Source organism: Lissotriton vulgaris, chromosome 7 (genome assembly GCF_964263255.1).
Source record: "Lissotriton vulgaris chromosome 7, aLisVul1.2, whole genome shotgun sequence".
NCBI lineage: Eukaryota > Metazoa > Chordata > Amphibia > Caudata > Salamandridae > Lissotriton > Lissotriton vulgaris.
In genome coordinates, this window is record NC_141695.1 from 475301224 (window position 1) to 475321469 (window position 20246).

Consider the following 20246-nt stretch of genomic DNA (forward strand, 5'->3'; position numbering starts at 1 on the left):
AGGAGCGCAGGCATGGACCAAGCTGCAGTCTGGCGAAAGCACTCCCTCGTTGTAGGCAGCCGCCGCAACAGAGTTTTCCCTCGGGGCTCGCGAGGTCCGACGGGAGCTGCGGAGCAGGCTGTGTCCCGGGGCAGAGACGATCCCCCCAGAGCTCGCGACTCCGGGCGGGCGGAGAGTTCAGAGGGACACCGTCCGGATCAGCACCGTGACCCGCACATTTCTGACGGAAGAAATCCCAGGATAACAGTCAGGATGGAGGCGCGGGTCCTCAGAGCCGGCGGAGCCGAGCGATCGCACGTCCGCTCAGGTCGCCATCTTGGCTCCTCCCCCCCCCGATACATGCCCTTTTGAATACAAATGGCCCTATACATTTCTCAGAAATGTTAAGTCGTATCTTAAACATGTCTGATACGAGCGGTATTGTACATCTATTTAAGAACGTATGTTCCTGACTGTTAGCACCTTTTCAAGCAGTCCTCGTAATATTTCCAAAGTTCGTGCACTCTGTGTTTGGCGGACTGCCCCTCCTTTTGGGACTTGCTGCAGGGATACTATTTTTGCTCCTTCTGCTACGATATGGCAAGCCAAATCACCAGCGCCACACAAAGCACCATAGAGAGAGCTCTATTGGTGTGAAGAATCGTGAGCGCATCGTTTACATTTTGGGATTAACTTGTCTAACAGAATTAAATACCACATGGTGTCTGTCATTCAGACCAATCTAGCAAGATTGCATTTTACCTGTTCTACACTGCCTGCTATGTGGAGAAGAATGCATGCTAGACATCTGTCTAACACTCCCATCAGCCATGCCAACGGATGTTGATACTTTTGATGATGGCATTCATTGAGATCTTACAGATGCAAAAAGAGAATGAAATCATGTAATGTAAAATAATGTAGAATACGAGCAAAAAGGATGAAGTCAACAATACAATACTACTGTACTAAACATGGCGTAGGAGGATAAGTTCTTCCTTTATTTCCAGTTCGCTGAGGCAATCATAGGAGCTTTCCTCCAATTTATCCATGAAGGAAACGTCACATGAAGGAAATTGATCCTACCCACACTGGCGATAGAAGACATAACAGATGAAAGACTGCCGAAGCGCTCATACGACACTACCTGTTGCCAGCGCACACCAGCCTCATAAGAGCCTGATACAGGTAAGAGGTGCAGACTTTCAATCTTCTGAATGAGTGACAACATTCCAGCGAGTCTCGTGCACAGGCTCGCAAGTGTGGCACTGGTCACATCCTACAGGGGGTGGGCCGGTCACTGCTAAAATTGTTCACTTCCCTACCAAGGAAGCGCGGAAGAGAATCACAAAGAAATACTCAACCTGTGCAGAGAGCCAATCACAAATCCCACTTATTGAGATCCTCCCGATCTACTCTCCACTCAGCAACACGAGCATCAGGATGATCGCCAGCAAACACGGGTCCAGAGTTACCTGGCAGGCTGAATAGGCTGGATCCTTGTTGCCAAATTGTTGTAATAATCTTATTTTTTGAGTTTAGTTTTTTCAGCCTGCTGGATCGTGACTTACCTGAGCCAGCCACAAACTGTAACTGCCTCAGGTAGAAACCTATGCTCCTGGAAGCAACGCAAGAATCTTCAGTAAAATAGTTCTGCAGCATGTCTCAAAGACACAACAATCACATTGTCCAGATGGATGATTTTGTGCATCAAGATATGCCATGCCCTTGCTAAGAAGGAACTGCCAGAGAAAACTTCCACCCATCCTGCCAGGGCAAAATCCTCCAATTTGGCACTAGCTAGGGGTTCCGTGTCTGTCGGGTGGCAGCATGCGCTTCTGTTGAGATTCAAATGTGAGAAGGAATAGCCGTTTGACATGATTGGTGACCCAGGATTTCCTAATTTGACCATCCCTTCGGATCAACAAATTAGTGAGGTAACGCTTTTGAATCCATTCAACAGGTGAGAAATCTGCACGTAGAAGTGCCCATCAGATGCAAACGTCTGTTACCTTCTGAAAACATATTTTTGGTGGATACTCTTATCTACCTGCAGATTCCACACCAATCCCACACGTCTTTCTGTTCTAAAGGGTGGTCATCATTATTATTAATCAGATTTGTAAACGCATGGCTACCAAATCAAGGGTTTCCCAGCACTACACCACAGTAAAGCTACCCAGAGACACAACGTGAGCTGCTCCTTATGCCAAACATTAAAACAACACGGTTTTAAGCCTCTTAAAAAAGATTGTATGCAAGCTTCATACTCTCATATAGTAGGAGGAGAGAGTTCCTCAGTTTTGGGCATAAGACGTAAAAGGCCGGTCTCCTTGCCTGGATCTCCTAACTCTAAGAACTACTACGAGATTCCAACTACTAGAACGCAAGGGCCAGTTGGGTGTGTATGGTGTCACAAGTGATCTTAAGTAGGAGGGGTCAGAGTCTGAGAGATAGTTATGCACATGGCATAATGCCTTGAATTGAACTCGACGCTCATTTGGGAGCAGGTGCAGATTGTGGGGCATGCTAGCAGTGTGATGGAATTTGGGAGACAGGAGAGGACGGGGCAAAGTAAGTCTTCTTAGAAGGTACTTTGAGACCCCATATGTACAGAATGTTTCTGTAATCAAGCCTCAAGATGACCAAGAACTGGATGTCTGTCCACTGGGCCAAGGAAGGGAGATCTCCTAGAATTTTTTTAACCCATCTCAAGTTACCGAAGCAGGTAGTAGCCACTTTGGTGATTTGATGACTCATGTCTATATTATCGTCCATCCAGACTCCCAGATTCTTGACTACAGGAACCAGGGTTGGTAAAATACCTATCACATCTGGCCACGGATGTGGACCTCACAGGTGAAGAAGGTTGCCGAGCAATAGGACCTCAGACTTTTATCCGTTTCACTTCAAAGAGTTAGTATTCATCCAAGAGCAGACTTGTTTGAGGCGGCTATTCAGTGCCTCTGTACCATAGTTCGCTTGGAATGGCAGGGAGACAATGATCTGAGTATTGTTGGTGTAAGATAGAATGGAGAGGCCAAACGTTTCTACAATGTCCGCAGTGGCCTTTCATACAAGTTAAAGAGGGTTGGGATAAGAATGGAGTCCTAAGGGACCCCAGATGGTAGAAGGTGTGGCTTAGAGCGATGCTGGCAGGTGTGAACTTGGAAGCCATGGTCCCGAAGGAATGAGATGAGCCAGAACAGAGCTGTATCCTGAACCCCTACAGCCACTAACCTATGGAGAAGAATGTTGTGGTTCACCGTGTCGAATGCTGCACTGATATCTAGCAGGATCAGTGCGGCTGTGCTACCATTGTCAAGTTGTTACCGTAGATATTCTGTTAAAGCAGACTCTGTATATGTCCATATCTAAAGCCCGATTGTGGGGGTGGAGCAGGTCATTGCATTCCATGTACATCGCGAGTTGTTGTTCAAGTAGTTATCTAGGGCTTTAGACAGGGTGCACAAAAGGGAAATTGGTCTGTAGTTATCCCAGATGGAGGGGTCCAGATTTGTTTTTTTGAGTACGGGTCAAACCATGACTGCGAATTAATAGGCAGGCTAGGTGTGAGAGAGAGGGAGAGAAACCACTGGAGCGCTAACAGCACTGAACAGGTGGCGCACTAAGATGGCCACCGGATGTGATTTGTCTCCCCTCAACAGTAATCAGGCTTATTTCAGAGACTGTTAGAGCAAACATTTCAAATCAAAGTTTCCCCCAAATTCAGTTATCCACACAGTAGAATACACAGAATGACAGTAGTTTCCTTACAAAATAATGCAGCATGATAAAAAGCAGTTTAAAAAAAAAAAGAAGAGGTGCCTCATGTACCATATGGGTGACAGAGCCTCCTGCCCCATGACCGCGAATATCTAGGTTGGGTGCGAGAGAGAGGCAGCGAAACTAGTGGAGCACTAACCGCACTGAACAGGTGGCACACTAAGATGGCTGCTAGGACGTGGTCTGCCCCCACACACACACACACACACAGTAATCAGGCTTATTTAGAGTGATGCTTAAGTCAGACAATTTCAAAGTTTCCCGCAAATTCAGTTATCAACACAGTAGAGTACAGAGTTTACACAGTTTTCTTACAAAAATAATTCAACGTGATAAAAAGCAGTTAAAAAAAAAGAAAAGGGGACTTGACCCAGGTACCATAATAGGACGCAGTAAAAAGATTCCGATTTGGATTGCTGCACTATACACCATTATTCAGCTTCAGTGCTAATTTCTGCCTTCAATGTTGTCAAAAAACACATATGTGGGGCTGACATCAGTGCTCTGTGTGGAAGCTACATGGCTCTTCTGGTTCCAAGATGGATCCAGTGCCTTCCCTCCACCCCCCCCCCCCCCTCGTACAAGAGAGCTTTGGAAGTTTCTGGATCCAGCAAGTGAGTATCCTGCATTTAAATATAGTATCTACTAAAGGCCGTGATGGAAGGGAAGTAACTTTTTCTTACAGTCAGAGTTTTTGCTAGCCCATTTACAGGATTTAGAAACAGATTTGTCATGTCCGTATGAAGATCGAATTTAATATATTATTTTTCAAAGTTGAACAAGGTAGAATCTCGATACTAAATCTGCAATTGAATTTTTGAAAGAGTGTTTCCACATAGAAAGCATTCCCAGATCTATTAGGTTAGACATTGGCGTACAATTTGTTTCCCAGAACCTTGCCACAGTCTTTAAAGACATGGGAGTGAAATACAAGTGCAGCACATTGTATTTACCCAGTATGTATGGGTCCGTTGAAAGATTTAATAGGTTGTTTTTGGAAGGTGTCCAACTTGCAATGAAGTTAGGTGTAGATGTTCTAGAACACATCAGTAAGCTAATATAGTCTTAACACTGCACACAACATAATATCACAGGGTGTCACTTTTATTTTGTGAAAGGTAGGAATCTGACAATAGTTTGAACCCCAAGAGGCTTATTGGTCATATTAACCCAGCCTTGCATATAGAGATGTACAGAAAAGCAAATGTATTTGCTAATACTAATATTCTAACGAAAAACATAGGTGTAGGTAAGTAAAGATATGAACCAAGGTTGTAGCTTAGCAGTCGGTGACCTGGTAAAAGTTAAGAAAGCAGGATCTAAATTTGCAATTTTAGTTGAATTAAATCTACTTTTTAACTGGATAACAAGTAAAATTATTGTAAGCTGTTAGCCTTTGTTTAATTTAGATGCGGTTCCCGCCAAAACTAATGGTATATTTAACAGTTCGAATCAAAGCCTATGAAGGATTCTTCTGGGTGTTTTTATGAAAAACAACAGCATTGCAACTGCAATACTACACAGCTGTTCAAAAATCACCCCTCTGGAAGTCAAGTCAGCGATATATTTGAAATGCAAAAGTTCAGTAAAGAAATGGCTGGAAACAAGCCTTAAATTGTGAAATCTTGAACCTCAGAAAATCACACTCTCTTCATGTCTTCTTAAGTCAGGAATTAATGCAGGCTTCTTCTTTTCTCTCAACATATTTGCCAGTGCAATTAACAACACATGCTTCTCTGACAAGGGATTTTACATTCTCTATTGCCCAAAGAATATGCTATTCTCACTGAAAGTCTTCTCTGAATCGTACTCCTCTGACCAGTAAATCATATATCATTTTGGTTTTCGCATGGCACCTTGTTCCTTGTAGAGTGCTTCTTTACTTTCCAAAACTAGGTTCATGACAAACTTCAAATAAAAACTTAATTACATTATGGTTGTTACTTTAGGACCTTTCTGTAAACGCCCTGTAGGAGTCATTTTCATTTTAAAAGCTTCAGTGATCTTTAAAGAAACTGAATAATGTACCTCATAACAAGTAAATTAATTGAAGATGGACTCTTTAATAGCCCCATTAAATATTAAAACATTATTCTGAAATCTTAAAGACTAAGCCGAAACAAATTGTCCTTTCAGAGCAGCTACGAATACCCTCATGGAGTCCTGAGGAAGAGGAGGATCTGCAAGAGAAGGATACAATGGTAAAAGAAGGTAACATTAAAAGTAAAAATACATTTTAGCACACATGGTTGTTTATCTCTATACTGGCCTCCCTTAGATTAGTGTATGCCAAATTCCCCAACAAGGGATCTTCATCATATTTACACCCTTCAAATCATTCCCTGTAATCTGTCTGGACCCTGGAAACACCAACAAACCGACTTTTGAATGTGTTTTTTTCAGTTTAAAAAAAAAAGGCATGAAGTATAAAAACTAGAGAAACCCCCCTCAAGGAACATCAGCATGGAAAATAAGCCTCTCTCTTTAAAACGTTTTTGAAGTCACCTGGGATTACATTCAAGCATATAGCCCAGTCCTCAGACAACCATTACATTTGTTCTTTTTCTGCCAACTTCAACGAAAAGTACACAGAACATATTTTATGTTTTCCACAACGTTTTAATTTCCAAAGACATTTATTTTCACTCTTTGCAGGATTTTCCTGCACTTTTTTTCCTCTTTTTTGACTATTTGCTGAGGTTAGAGTTACATTTTTAACCTTCCTTAATAAAATGGGCTTATTCAAATATTTCAGTTTGAGTGATTAGAAGATGTCACATGAGGAAGGACATCCAGATACCTCACCTTGCCTGCCCCATCACCAAGTCATTTTTGCATACAAGTATTGTTTGAAAATGAAGTACAGAAATTATGAACAGACTATTGAAACTGTTTGTGGCTCAAAATAAGAATCCATGGTCTTCTTAACCCCCTACCCAATTTAGGCCGTCCAGACATGACATGCCGGGCACATCATCATGAGGGTTTAGGATCCCCCTTCACATACCTGTAAACATTTGAGATGGCATATGATGGATGTTTATTGAAAGAAATTATGAGACGTAAATTTTACCATTAACTTATATTGGGAAGAGGACATTTTAAACACAAAATATGATACAATAATAAAATGTTTGTTTTAAGAATCGACTGTCTCCTACCTAAATCAGGAGTGTAGGCATTCAGCATTCTACTCCGCTTGATGCTTTATTATGGTGCTCTGTAGATGCCTGCGGCCCAGACCGGATCTGTTTCTATGGTAAAGGGAGTATTAGAGAATATCAGCTCAGTTTTTCTAATACAAGCTGAGGGTGTGCCCTCTAGGATACAGCAGAAATTTAAACCACTAAACTTGGATTGCACTTTTCTCCATGTTTGTTGATCAGTTGACTGAGTGATGTAATGGGCAAACCTACTGCCGGACAGGGATAGCTGGCATCTAAGGAAATGAGCCACATTTGAGAATTTCTTTTAGTTCCTAATTGACAATAAAAGATTGAAGGCTCAGGCCTTTTATCGAATGGCATGACATCTCCATAGTTTATTCACCATGCTGCAAATATTCTGTATTTTTATGCACACTATTTAGCCAATAATGAGGTGTTTCAAAGGAATATTTGGTGTAGCTAATGTTTACATCATGTTTATGTGCCATTCACAATATAAACACATTATGTAAAGTGTTGCTCAGAAAACAAAGAAGTTCCTAACTTCACTGCAGCAACTTCTCAGGGTCTTTCAACTACAGTATCACCCCACCATGGGAGGGAGAAGAGGGGTAGTAGGGAGCAAAGGGGGACAACAGATTGTTACACAATATTATCACTCAAATATGCTCATAAATTACCACCCTTCCTCAAAGGAAATAGTCGGCAAAATCCTGCAGCCAAACAGTCATGAAAGATTACCAATCATGAACCCTGTAATTTTTTCACCTTCGTTTCAGGCATTTTTGCTTTCTATGCTTTTTACAAATTCACATGCAGCCCATGGGCCACTAAAGATGCAGATCTTACTATCCGAGGTTATTCTCTGTTTTTTTGCGGAAACCATAGTGCTATTATATGTAATAAATGACAATTCTTTATTTTTGGATATCATTTAGCTCCTTTCTTTGATCTTCCATATTCGGCTAAGATCTACAAACACCAAAATTTAGCAACCTCCAAAAGATGTCTGTGTTCTGGAATACAAAGTGGGTAATGGTTTCTCGTTGAATTGGTATCCCCAACTCAGCTATTCCCACCATGGGGGTTCTTGTCCCAGGACCTCTCATTAGCAATGGGGTGACTTATTAGATACCCTCTGTAAAGAAAGACTTAGAGCCCAACTACTCAGTCTGAAGAGAGTGAAAGAAATAAAGGACTCCATTATTGGTGGAAATCCCAGAACCCTGAAATGTGTCACCCGAGATGCATTACCAAGCAACGTAATCCTGCGTTCCAGTCAGACTGTGATTTAGACTGCATAGTGGTTGAGATTGTCCTTGTGTCTTAGATCTGTTTTTACTGCTTGACTGGGGTTCTTCCCCCACGCCACCCGACCCAGCCCCGCTCCCGCCTCCCTTCCGCTGCTCCTGCCCCCCTCCCCTACATATGCCGACCGCTGCGGAGGAGCTCGCTTGACTCTTTGACCTCTTGGGCCAAGGTCAGAACTCTCCCCAGCAGCTCCGCCTGATCAGCCGACCGTGGCAATGTGCTCCCTCCTGGCTGGGGTCGAGCCGGCTGCCAAACCCGCACCGCAGGTTCTCCTTGCGTTTCTGTGGTATTTCTTCCCCTTAATTGTTTTTATTGTGCATTCTGGTATTGTGTTGTGATTTTGTGATTGCTATGATTGCTACTTGATTCATTTTGCTCCTCTGTATTTACTGCTTGACTGGTTTTCTTCCCCCCGAGCCACCTACTCTCACCTTTCTCACTGCTGCTGCCCCTGCGGCCCTTACCCAGCCCCGCTCCCTCCTCCCTTCCGCTGGTCCCGCCCCCTTCCCCTACATAAGCCCGTCAGCAACCATCCGCGACCCGACCAGCGCCAGAAACCCTGGTCCGCCCAGACCCCACCGCTACGACTCGACAAGCCTCACCACACTCAATCCCGGTAGACACACCGACTGCGCAAGAGCTTCACCTACCATCACCCACGGGCAGTTCTCTTGCAAAACCTGCCACATATCCTTTACCGTCGACAGAGCTTCTGCAACCACAGACTGCACACCCGATGCAACCACCACAAGAAACCTGACTTATTATCCTCAACGTGCCCTCCCTGCACCGACATGCCATTGAAATCTGGGGCTTGATCGACACCCACTCTACAGACGTCACCTTCTTCACAGAGACCTGGACCAACGCCACCTCCGGCCCCGACATCGCCACTGCCATCCCCGGCGGCTACAAGATCCAGAGAAAGGACCGCCCGCACCAACCAGGAGGGGGACCCTTCATCGCTTACAAGACTGCCCTCCGACTCTCCACCTCCAACTCGAGTGACCACCAGTCCAACGCAGAACACCTCCATTTTTAAATCCAGACCAGCCCCAGGACCACACTACGCGGCACCCTCATCCACAGACCATTAGGACCCCGCACCCAGCCCACAACAACCATAGCCGAGCTCGCTGCCCTCCACGCCATCACCTCCATGGACTACATTCTACTCGGGGACATGAACTTCCACCTAGACAAAGGCAACGACCAGGGAGGAGGCAAGATGGCGTCCACGCTGGACGCGTGAGTGAGCCACTCCTGCCGGACCTCCCGGGATATGCGGCTGCATGGTGAAATCCGAAGCGGTTAGGCAAACAAACAACCGGCGATATTTACCTCCGTCTGTGGCTGGAATAAGGAGAGAGGAATAAGGCTGCTTTTTGATTCTTGGAGGCTTTCCGTGCTCCGCATGATAGCAATACGAGCAGCTGCGGCACTGGTCGCCCGGAGCACGTTGAGAGCACAGTGGGCGTTTCTCTGGAGGCAACTGACTCGGCGCACCTGGAGTGTATCCCGCGTTGGCCCGAAGCCGAGGTACTACGGTGGCAGAAGGCATCTGCTTGGAGGATGGGGCCGAAAGGTAGAAGAGGTCGGGCACAGGGTGCTGCCGCCGAGAATACAGAGGGAGTGGAGGGTATGAAGGAGGCAGCCACGGCATCTACGGCACCCACGGCATCCACAGCGTCATCAGTGAGTAAAGTGATGAAGCGTGAGGGGGTGCCGGCTGCAGTACGGACTAAAGAGGGGGAGGCTGTTAGCGTAAGAAAGAAAATACCAGAGATGTTCTCTGCTACAAAATTAAAGGAAGCAGAAAAGTTGCAGCTTAGCAAGCAGAATGAGACTTGACCAATGGCTTCTGAAGATCAGGGAACGGGGGCGGAGGGGGTACACAAGACTGCACCTATTCAAGCGGTTGCAATCCCAGCCCCTGTCCCTGTATTGGAAGTGAATGGCGAAGAAACGAATATGGAGGAGAGTCTGAGTATTACCCCCTCCCAGGACGCAACAGTTTTGGCTTCTTCTATGCCTGACACTAGTGTGTTGCCTGACACTGGTGTGTTGTTAACAGCCACGAGGGAAAAAGAAGGTGATTTGGTCACTATACTGAACTCGAATTTGGATTTGCCAAATAGCGACGGGATAATGCTAGCTGCTGGTGGCGAAACGGATTCTGCCGATTTTTACTCTTTATCAGACCGATCTATGTCATCCTCTGAGGATTTAGCGGAATTGTACGCTACTCGCATGAGCATGGAAGACGGCTGTCTGGACGAAGGGAGTGACCATAGCAGCATGAACGCTGATTTAATGGAGAAAGAGGGCCCAGAGCATGGCACTGTACGAAAGCTACAATTAGGTGCTAAAGATAAAGACAGTGGTGCTCAAGAAGATATTGAGGGTGCTGAAGCTGCAGGGGCTGCTTTGGACTCAGAATGGGAAGATATTTCTTTGGGTTTGATTTATCAAACGATGATGCAACATAGAGATGAGACACGAGAAGACAGCTTGAGAGTACAGAATACGTGTAAGAAGTTGCACAACTCTGTTAGACGGTTAGTGAAATCACACTCTGAATTTTTGACAAGAGCAACTGAGGCAGAATTGTGTATTTCGTCTTTAGAAGATGAGGTAGCTCAACAAAAAAAGACTATTGAAGAGCATATGGCCACTAAGGAAGACATTAATTGGAAACTTGTTGACATTGAGAATCGCTCTCGCAGAAATAATCTGAGATTTTTACAGATCCCTGAAGGGAAAGAGGGGTATGATACTCGAGGGTTTATTGTCTCACTTTTAAAGAAAGTAATGCCGGATATCACTAAATAGGATTGGGACCGGGAGGTGGAGCGGGCCCATAGATTCCCATTTAAAGTAAATCAGTGTGATCAGAAACCTAGAGCCATTTTAGTGGCCTTTAATAGCTTTCAGGCTATTGAGGAGATATTTATGAGGGCTCGACCTGATAAAAAGTGCAAGGCTCTAGAATGTGAATTTTTTGTGAGACCTGATTTGTGTAAACAATCTGTTGAAGCACGATGGCAGCTACGGCAGCTAATATCAGAGTTTCAAGCAAAAGGGGTGCAGGCGTATCTAATGTTCCCTGCTAAATTAAAAGTTATACATAGGGAACGCACAAGATTCTTTATGACTGCCAGCGCTGCTAAAGAATTTTTGGGGTCATTGTAATCTGCAAGAGATAGTAATATTGGATTTCAACAGAATGTTGAATATATATAGTAAAGAGCCGATAGCATTTGTATATCCTTGCTTTTAGCTTCGGACCATCACCGGAAGCAGAGGGATTGAGTATGGTGTAGAATTGATGAGGGAAATCCTGTGGGGGGACGGCAGGGGGTTTGGGGCAAGCTCGCATCACAGGACTATAAGTCCTAAAGCCTCTATTAAGGGAGAAGGGAAGGGAGGGGGAGGGTGGGTAGAACTGGAGAGGGGGTAGGGGGGTGAGGGGTGCACTGGGGGTAAAAATGTGGGGAAAAAGAGTTCGCAGCAAAATACATGGAGGAAATGTGAAGGATAGACCAAATAAAAAAAATTATTTAGCATCTACTTTTAGCTTTGATCTTGATTTTGAATGGGAGATTGGTAGATAGATTTGGGCAGGTAATGGATTTACAATTACAATGGCGAACAAGGGGGTAAGAATTTGCTCGATGAATGTGTCCGGGCTGAACAACTATACAAAAAGACAGAAGCTAGCTGCGGAATTGAAATATATTCGACCTGACATATTGTGCATACAGGAAACACATATCCCATGGTCAAAAAGGGGACTATTAAAAGAACTTGGTTTCACTCTAGTGGCCGCTTCTGGTCAGTCAAGTATGATAAGGGGGGTAGCTATTCTTGTTAAACAAAACTACACAAATGTTGGCCGGAAAGTAGAGGATAAAAATGGACGGTGGGCTATTGTAGAGTGTAGGGTTGAAGGAAGACAGCTAACACTATGTACAGTATATAGAGCTAACTTGGATGACCCCGCTCCTTTGAATGAAATAAACTTAGAATTGGCTAACTTTCCACAACCAATAGTGCTTTGTGGGGATTTGAATATAAACTTATCGAATAGTGCAATACAGGATGGTTTTGGTAATTATAAAGGCCGGAAACCAAGAGTTTATAAAGCTCTTGTTAACTTATTGCAAGATCAAGGCTTAATTGATGTATGGGGAAGACTCGGGGGGGGGGGAAGATAATGGATTCACTTTTTATTCACATCCTCACAAAAAACTGGTTAGACTAGATTATTTTTTTGCCCCAGAAAATCTGTTGGAAGGGGCAATAATTAAAACCTACCCCAGGATTACTTCTGACCATTCCCCAATAACGATGGAAATGCAGGGAAGGGTGAAGAATATAACACGCTCCAACTTTTCATATGACCGAAAATTGGGATTAAATAAGGAATTTAAAATGCATATGGATAGCTGGATTCAGTTTTTTTTTAGTTACAATAAAGGGACAGCTAATGACTGTATAGTGTGGGACACATTTAAAGCGGGGTTCCGGGGCGAGTGCATTAGTTTTTCAATTTGGCAGCAAAAGACATTTAAAAAAGAATTTGATAAGCTATATGAGCAGTTGTCACAGGCTGAGGTCCTTTTAACGAGGGAAGTAGTCAGGGGTAGAAAGGAGCTTTGGGAAGATGAAAATAAGGTAGCAAAGGCCAGAGCTAACATTCTTGGATTTTGGAGTACGGAGATTGCAAGGACATTTTTAACTTCTAAAATGCAAAGTTATGAGTTTGGGGAAAAGATTGGTAGAAGGCTGGCGGTCAGACTGCGAATGAAGGAGTCAGCTAGGAACATTAATGCAATGAAAGACAGCCAGGGTGTATCTCATTCGGAGCCGCATCAAATTCTTAACACATTTCAGAGGTTTTATTCTGAATTATACATGCAGGAAGGTGGGCTAGATGTGGCCGTTGAATGGAGTGATAGACTGGATATAGGCTTGAAGGTTTTAGACCCTAACATTGCTGACCGACTGGACTTACCGATAACGATGTTAGAGTTAGAATTGGCAGTAAAGAGCTTGACAGTTGGTAAGGCGGCAGGTCCTGATAGAATTCCTGCGGAAGTTTATAAACAGTTTTTCAATAACATCAAGTATGAAATGCTGAATGTAATGTTGAAAGCACAACAGGGAAATCCTCCTAGCACTTGGTCAGAAACGACTATCGCGGTCTTCTGTAAGAAAGGTAAACCCTCGGATATGGTGGGATCTTATCGGCCAATATCCTTATTAAATGTTGATAATAAAATCTATTCAAAGATTTTGGCCAATCGCTTGTCCGAAGTTGTAACATCCCTAGTTTCTCGGCAACAGCTCGGTTTTATACCAAAAAGAGGCACGGTAGGTCATATAAACAAAGTCATTACGCTATTTGATACTGCGGCTGTGAACAATAAGGAATTCGCGCTTTTTTTGCTGGACTCAGAAAAGGCGTTTGACCGTGTGTGCTGGGACTACTTATGGAGACTAATGGCCAAAATGGGATTTGGTCAGAAATTTATTAAGTCAATTAAATCTCTTTATTCTACACCAACAGCCAGGATCTGGGCTTACTTTCAGATTCCTTAAATATTACTAGAGGGACTCGCCAAGGGTGCCCTTGTTCCCCGTTATTGTTTGCTTTGTATATCAATCCTTTAATAGAATAACTAAATCAAAATCTACTTATACCCCCCTTTATTGTATCTGAATATGTTTTTTCTGTTGTCGCTTATGCGGACGATATTGCTGTGGTAACAGTTAGTCCAGGCATCTCCATTCTAAAGATTGAGAGGCTTGCAAAGGATTTTGGAACTATAACGGGCTACAAACTTAATGAATCAAAGACTCAGATCCTCTGTTCTGAGGCCTTAATATGGAGATGAAAGAGTGGTTAAAGAAGTTACTTATCTAGGGATATTGATCAAAGCTAATATGGTCGAATTGGTTGACTCTAATTGGAACAATGTTTATGTCAAAATCAAACCGTCACTTGAGAAGTGGGAACAATTGTATTTTACTATTATTGGACGCACTAATATCATAAAAATGAATGTTCTACCTAAAGTGTTATCTATATTTGTTTAGGTCAATCCCTTTGGAATTCCCCAAGCCCAAGATACAGGCTTTGCAATCCTTATGTGGGAAATTTATTTGGAGCCCCGGAAAACCAAGACGGGCTATGAAGTATATGATGTTACCAACAGAGAGGGGAGGGTTAGGGGTTCCAGATTTTTTTCTTTACTATATAGTTTGTTTTTTATTGAAAATGAAGATTTTGATAATAGGGGGAGCAACTGAACACATGTTCAATCATCCATCAATATTTGAAATTTTGTTAGGGCCCTGTGTGAAGCAGAGCTTATTTATTGAAATTGATGGTAGCTACTACAAGCGAACTCGATTTAAGGTGTTAGTGGGTGCTTATAAGACCTGGAGATGGCTAGTTCGAACAATGGCTATCGGGAAGTTTTCGTATTATACTCCCTTCAGTGCATTTAGGATATTGCCTATGATATTCTCGGATGGAATGTCACAAAACTGGCAAAAAAAGGGGGTTAGGTGGTTGGGTGATATGTGCATGGAGGATGGAAAGTGTAAATCCTTTGAGGAGTTAAGAGACCAGTTTTCTTTTCCCAGAACTTATGTTTTTTAAATTTTTACAAATTCCGGACTTTTTTGTCAGACAGAAGTTAATTCTACAAAAGAATCAAGCTATAGAAGGGATTAATAGGCAGGTGAAAATAGGTATTCTGTATCGAATATTACTAGAGGGGAAAACAGATGATCTTGAGAAAGTAAGGGTAAAGTGGGCCAACAGCCTAGGAGATTCAGAAATAGTAGTGGAAGATCTTATTTTATTGTCAAAAGAGGTAATAATGTCTGCTAATCTAAAAGCTCAATTTTTCAAAACCTTGTTTGATTTATATTATACTCCTGAACGTATGTCCAAATGGGGCGAGGGTTTTGATGGCAAATGTTTTCGTTGTAAAGCTGACCACGCAGACAGTATACATATTTTCTTCTCTTGTCCTAGGCTTGCTGGATTTCTAGGAGGAATTGAAAAATTAATTTCTTTAGTGTTTAATTTCCAGGTAACTATTACTCCTGCTATGCTGCTTCTGGGGAAAATTCCTATAGATAGTTCCGTGGACAGGCTATATCCTTATCGCCACTTTATTTTTTTTTCAATGACTGTGGCACGATTGTGTATTGCCACTGAGTGGCTTCAGGAAAAGCCTCCCCTTTTTCAACAATGGTAAGCAAGAATGTATAGTTTATATAAACTGGAGTGGGGGCTTTTTTCAATTACTGGATCTAGGAGGAAGAAGAAAATGGGTTTAAAAATTTGGGGTGCTTTTTTAGATTATTATGAGAATTGAGAACGTAATTAAACTTAACTCAAATTTTATTTGTTAATAATGGATTTACACAGATTTACTACTTATTCGCGTATGTATAGTATGTTGTAGCCATTGGATGAATTAAGTCATTGCATACATGGTCTATTTGCCTATTTGATGTTTTGATTTTATCTCACTAATTTTGATGTATTCATGTATTGCTGAGAACCAATAAAATAAAAAAAAATTAAAAAAAAGACAAAGGCAACGACCCCTACTCCAGCACTCTCATCGCCAACCTAGGACTGAAGCAACTCGTCAACACACCCACCCACAGAGCAGGCCACTCCCTCAACCCAATCTTCGCAGGAGGAGCAAACATTTGCTTCAGCCACACTACTCAGCCCGCCTGGACGGACCACCACTGCGTCCACTTCACCTTCAACGCCACCAACACACTCAAGCCCGCCCCACGCCAGCCAAAATGGAACTGGAGCAAGGTCACAGAACAACACCTCAACGCCACCCTCAGTCAAAACCCCCCGCCGCCACGACCAACACCAACACCGCAGCGCAGAGGATAAACCTAACATATTCTTCTCTGTGCTAAGGAAGTGAGAAATAGCCCAGAACTAGTAAGACCAAAATACGGACACGGTTAACGAAGACCCGATATGTTGAGCCTGAAGCGTCCCCTGCCAAATGCTCCAGACCCGCAGGATCCCAACAAGGAGGAAAGACAAACGAGACAGGAAGAGACACAAAAACATTTACACAAACAAACAAAGCAGAGCCAACACGCAGCAGCTTCCCAAAACGACCAAACTAGTATCAAGACACTGTACAAGACAACATACTAAAGGAACAACTAAGCAACCACTCTGGCAAACAAGCATAAGGAAGTGAACGATTCGCACAGCAACGTGCAGCGACGAGCTGGACAGAGCTGACGGTACCAATCAGCAACAACAAGGCAAGTGTACAGAAACAAGCCAAGGAAACAACCTAGACCCGAAGACCAGCAGGCGCTCTGCCACACTGCCAGCGAGTGACAAGACAAGGGGAGTGACAGTTAAAGCACCCCATCAGAGGCGAACGAGACAAAGCAAGCGCTGGAGGGGGCAAGAACAAAAACAAAAACCCGGCACATCAAAGTTCCAAGCCGCTTTCGCTATAATTGTGCAGTGCAAGCAACAGAACAAGCACAAGCCACACAAGCCACACAACGAGCAAGTGCGTGGGCGACAGGCGCCTTCAGCAGCCGGAGCAAATCACAACTAAGGAAGATGGCAGAGGGAAAGAGCACAAACGACCTGAAGAAACCACGGAAAGATAACATGGAGTCCCCGGGGAAGCTCAAAACAGAGACTGCAACACTAGAAACAGTGTTGAAAAGAATCAACGAAGTTAAAGATGTTGCAAGAGAAACCAAAAAGACGATAGATAACATGCAACTAGAGCTAGCTGCGATCCGGGCGGACCAGCACAACACAAATACCAGACTGGAGAAAGTGGAGAGCAGGATAAGTGAGGTTGAAGACGCAACAAACAAGAACATCAAGGTCACGGAGGGGCACGCAAAGATAGCCAAGACAATACAGAAGCAGCTGGCGGAGCAGGACGACAGAGCAAGAAGGGCCAACATCAGAATCCTAGGAGTCCCAGAAGGCCTGGAGGAAAAGGAGAAATCCTGCGCAGCAATGCTTGAAGACATGCTCCCCAAACTCACTGGCTGAACTTTGAGAGGCAGTTTGAAGTAAACAAAGCATATAGAGTACCGGCAGGAAAACCAGCCACGGGGAGGCCTCCAAGAGCAATAATCTGCTCCCCATTAAGAGCGGAGCACACTGACGCGATCTTCGCCTTTGCAAAAAAAAACAAAAAACCTCACTTGGGCGAGCAACAAGATCGTGCTCACACAAGACTACTCGAAAGCCACGGTGGAAGCCATGAAAGGCTTCCTAGCCATGAGAGAAGCACTGCGGAAAAGTAACCTCACCTACTCTTTCACTGGTCTGGCCCGATTCAAAGTCACAGACAACTGGAGATCTGTTACTTTCGAGGATCCGGAGGAACTCAGACGCTACATGACAGGACCACCGACCGAAGAGATGGAAGAGAGTGGCCAAAGCCAAAGCGCCCCGAAAAGAAGTGCCTCACCGGGCGGGGAAGAAAAATCGGACTGAGCTCCGCAGATGGAATCAAACCGCAAGAAACTTCCTCAAGACCAAGAACTCTGATCCACCTTAAGACGCCCAGCCTTAATCTCAAGAGACCAAGTCAAAGAACACTATACCGACACCTACCTCATAGCTCGAATGAAGGAACTCTAAATGGCACTGCCTCTGGCAGGGGAGAACGCCAACCCAGCGAGCATGAACAGAACGTAATAACAGAACGATGAAGGACTACGAAATCAGCAACCAATCTACCTCAGGGAGTCGCGGAGTAAAGGTACTTTGTTGTCGCACACCCACTATGCAAGTAAGGGGGGGAGGGAGGAGGGAGGGGGGGAGGGCGAGGAAGGGGGGGGGGGGTGCGGGGTACACACACATGGGCTGATACCATTTTCTTTTCTTTTCCTATCTTTCTACACCCTTATTCTTTTCCTAGAGAGAGCAGACAGGGAACCAAAACACAGAACTAAGACAAGTAGGAACCCAACAGACAGCCAGCTAGGCAAGAACGGAAAATGATAAACAACACGAGCCACAATCTCAAGACGGACATCAGAGTAGTGTCAATGAACGTTAAGGGTCTCAATCACCCAGTTAAAAGGAGGAAAGTCCTAGAACATACTACGACACCAGATAGGGTGGTGCTCGGGCCCACCCGATCAAACACAACGGACATGATCCTTCCTACACCAGAGGACTGTCAGCGGAGCATCCCTCCCTTAATCAATGCTAATAAGTTTGACACCTCAGGCATTATCTATGATGACAAGAAAGGAACAATTCCCCCTATCGTAACGATGCACGGAGGACCGGCCCACGGAACATCCTCTACAAGGGGAGGAGCAACCAGTCAACCCCTCGCCAGGACCCTAAATCAGTCACCGAAGCCGCCAGGACCGGGTTCCCCGGAACATGATAAAACGGTCCCGCCCCCGCTCCCTGACAGCGGCTCCGTAAACACAAATCATCTATCATTGATCAGCGAAGCCCTCCTCTCAATGACAGGCGCAGCGATAATGCACGCGGACAAGCTTGATGTCCAGATCAATATCCTACAAATAGTGGCCAACCTGATCTCTGGGATAGACTCAAAACTGGACAACTTGAACGCTCTGATACGCAGAGCGCAGGACAGTACGCAATTCAAGCCAGAGTCATGTAGTTGCAGTCCGATCCTGCACAGCCTAAAAAAACTCCCAAACATCATGACCACATTAATAGAGGATCTCAAGGGCGAAGCAAACAAAAAAAACTGCCAGACGAGCTTGCCTTTAACCACAAAGGATTCTACACAGGCACACTCCATGGACAACGGCCCAGCAACCCTCTGCCCAAGCACTCCGAAAAAGACTGCTCCCATGGCCACGATCACAACGTCCACCGCTCATGGAACAAGAATTCCCCCGAGCAAGGCTAAAAACCCAGTCCTCCAACAAACCCTTAAACCGATCAGCCCAGAGTCGCAAAACCTATCAAGGAAAAATAAGAAAAAACTAAGAAAACTCAACAAGGAGAAGAAAAATAACGCATATGCCACCAGCGTTATTCACAATTGGTTACGACCCAACAAACAGCCCCCCGGTAACACCATAACAGTTGAAACACCCAATCAGGGAGCCAGTACGCATATTGCAGAAGCAATTGAACCAACTACGGGAAATCCACACATAGCTACTTTAGCACCGGAACTAAGCTCGCCAGCCCTCCTTGTGGCTCCCCAACATGCCACAGTTCCGACAAGAGGAAAATACGCGCACGAATTACAGGCACACAACCTTGATGAAGCAAACAAACCCACGCCACATGAGCGGGAGCTCCACCATACAAGCTATGAGCACTCCGGGCAACATCAGTGCACACCGAATGAAGCACTAGAACTTGACAACACAAAAACCCCCAATGTCACCATTGGAGATCCTCAGAGGGCCCCCCCCGGGTCAACATGCCTTAAATTGGAGCACACAGTGAACAGGCCATGGAATAACAGCCCACCCTGCTCAATGCCCACTGAGGCGCCAAAACTTACAACAGGGTTAAAACATCAGATAAACTCTCACCAGCCCGGCCCGACCCCGCTACTTCCAACTGGCACTCAGGGTAAAACTCGGCCCAACGAGGCTAGCGTAAGCTTTGCAAGTCAAGAAAGCGTGAATGAACGGAAAATACTGCTACACCCAGAATACACCTCGCAAGGAAAATGGGACATCCTCAACCGCAGCAACCTTTTAACACTCTGCGCAAACATCCCGGGACTCGAAGACATAAAAACCACAGATATCGAAACCATCTCTTTCCTGCCCCCGGATGCGGAGGAAAAAAACGAAACAACGGAACTAACTTTCATCAGCCCAGCCCTGGCGGAGGCACTGAGGAGCCAATATTCTCTACTGGAAAGCTGGGGCATAAAGATAAAGGCAAAACCGGCACAAAAATATCCCTCAATCTTAAAAACCTTGATGACACACTCT

At 44.6% G+C, this 20246-nt stretch overlaps 1 protein-coding gene across 5 annotated transcripts in view; it reads left to right on the forward strand.

Annotated features, from left to right (window-relative positions):
• The window catches only part of LOC147701905 (uncharacterized), a 232412-nt gene that overhangs the window by 112044 nt on the left and 100122 nt on the right, over positions 1-20246 (forward strand). For 3 of the 5 annotated variants that reach the window (XM_086930533.1, XM_086930536.1, XM_086930534.1), the window contains one exon: positions 5902-5976. The exons of the other annotated variants lie outside the window; for them this stretch is intronic. In XM_086930533.1, coding sequence (XP_086786659.1) covers positions 5902-5976 — 75 coding nt within the window. The remainder of the gene's footprint in view (positions 1-5901; positions 5977-20246) is intronic. 5 annotated transcript variants of the gene reach the window in all.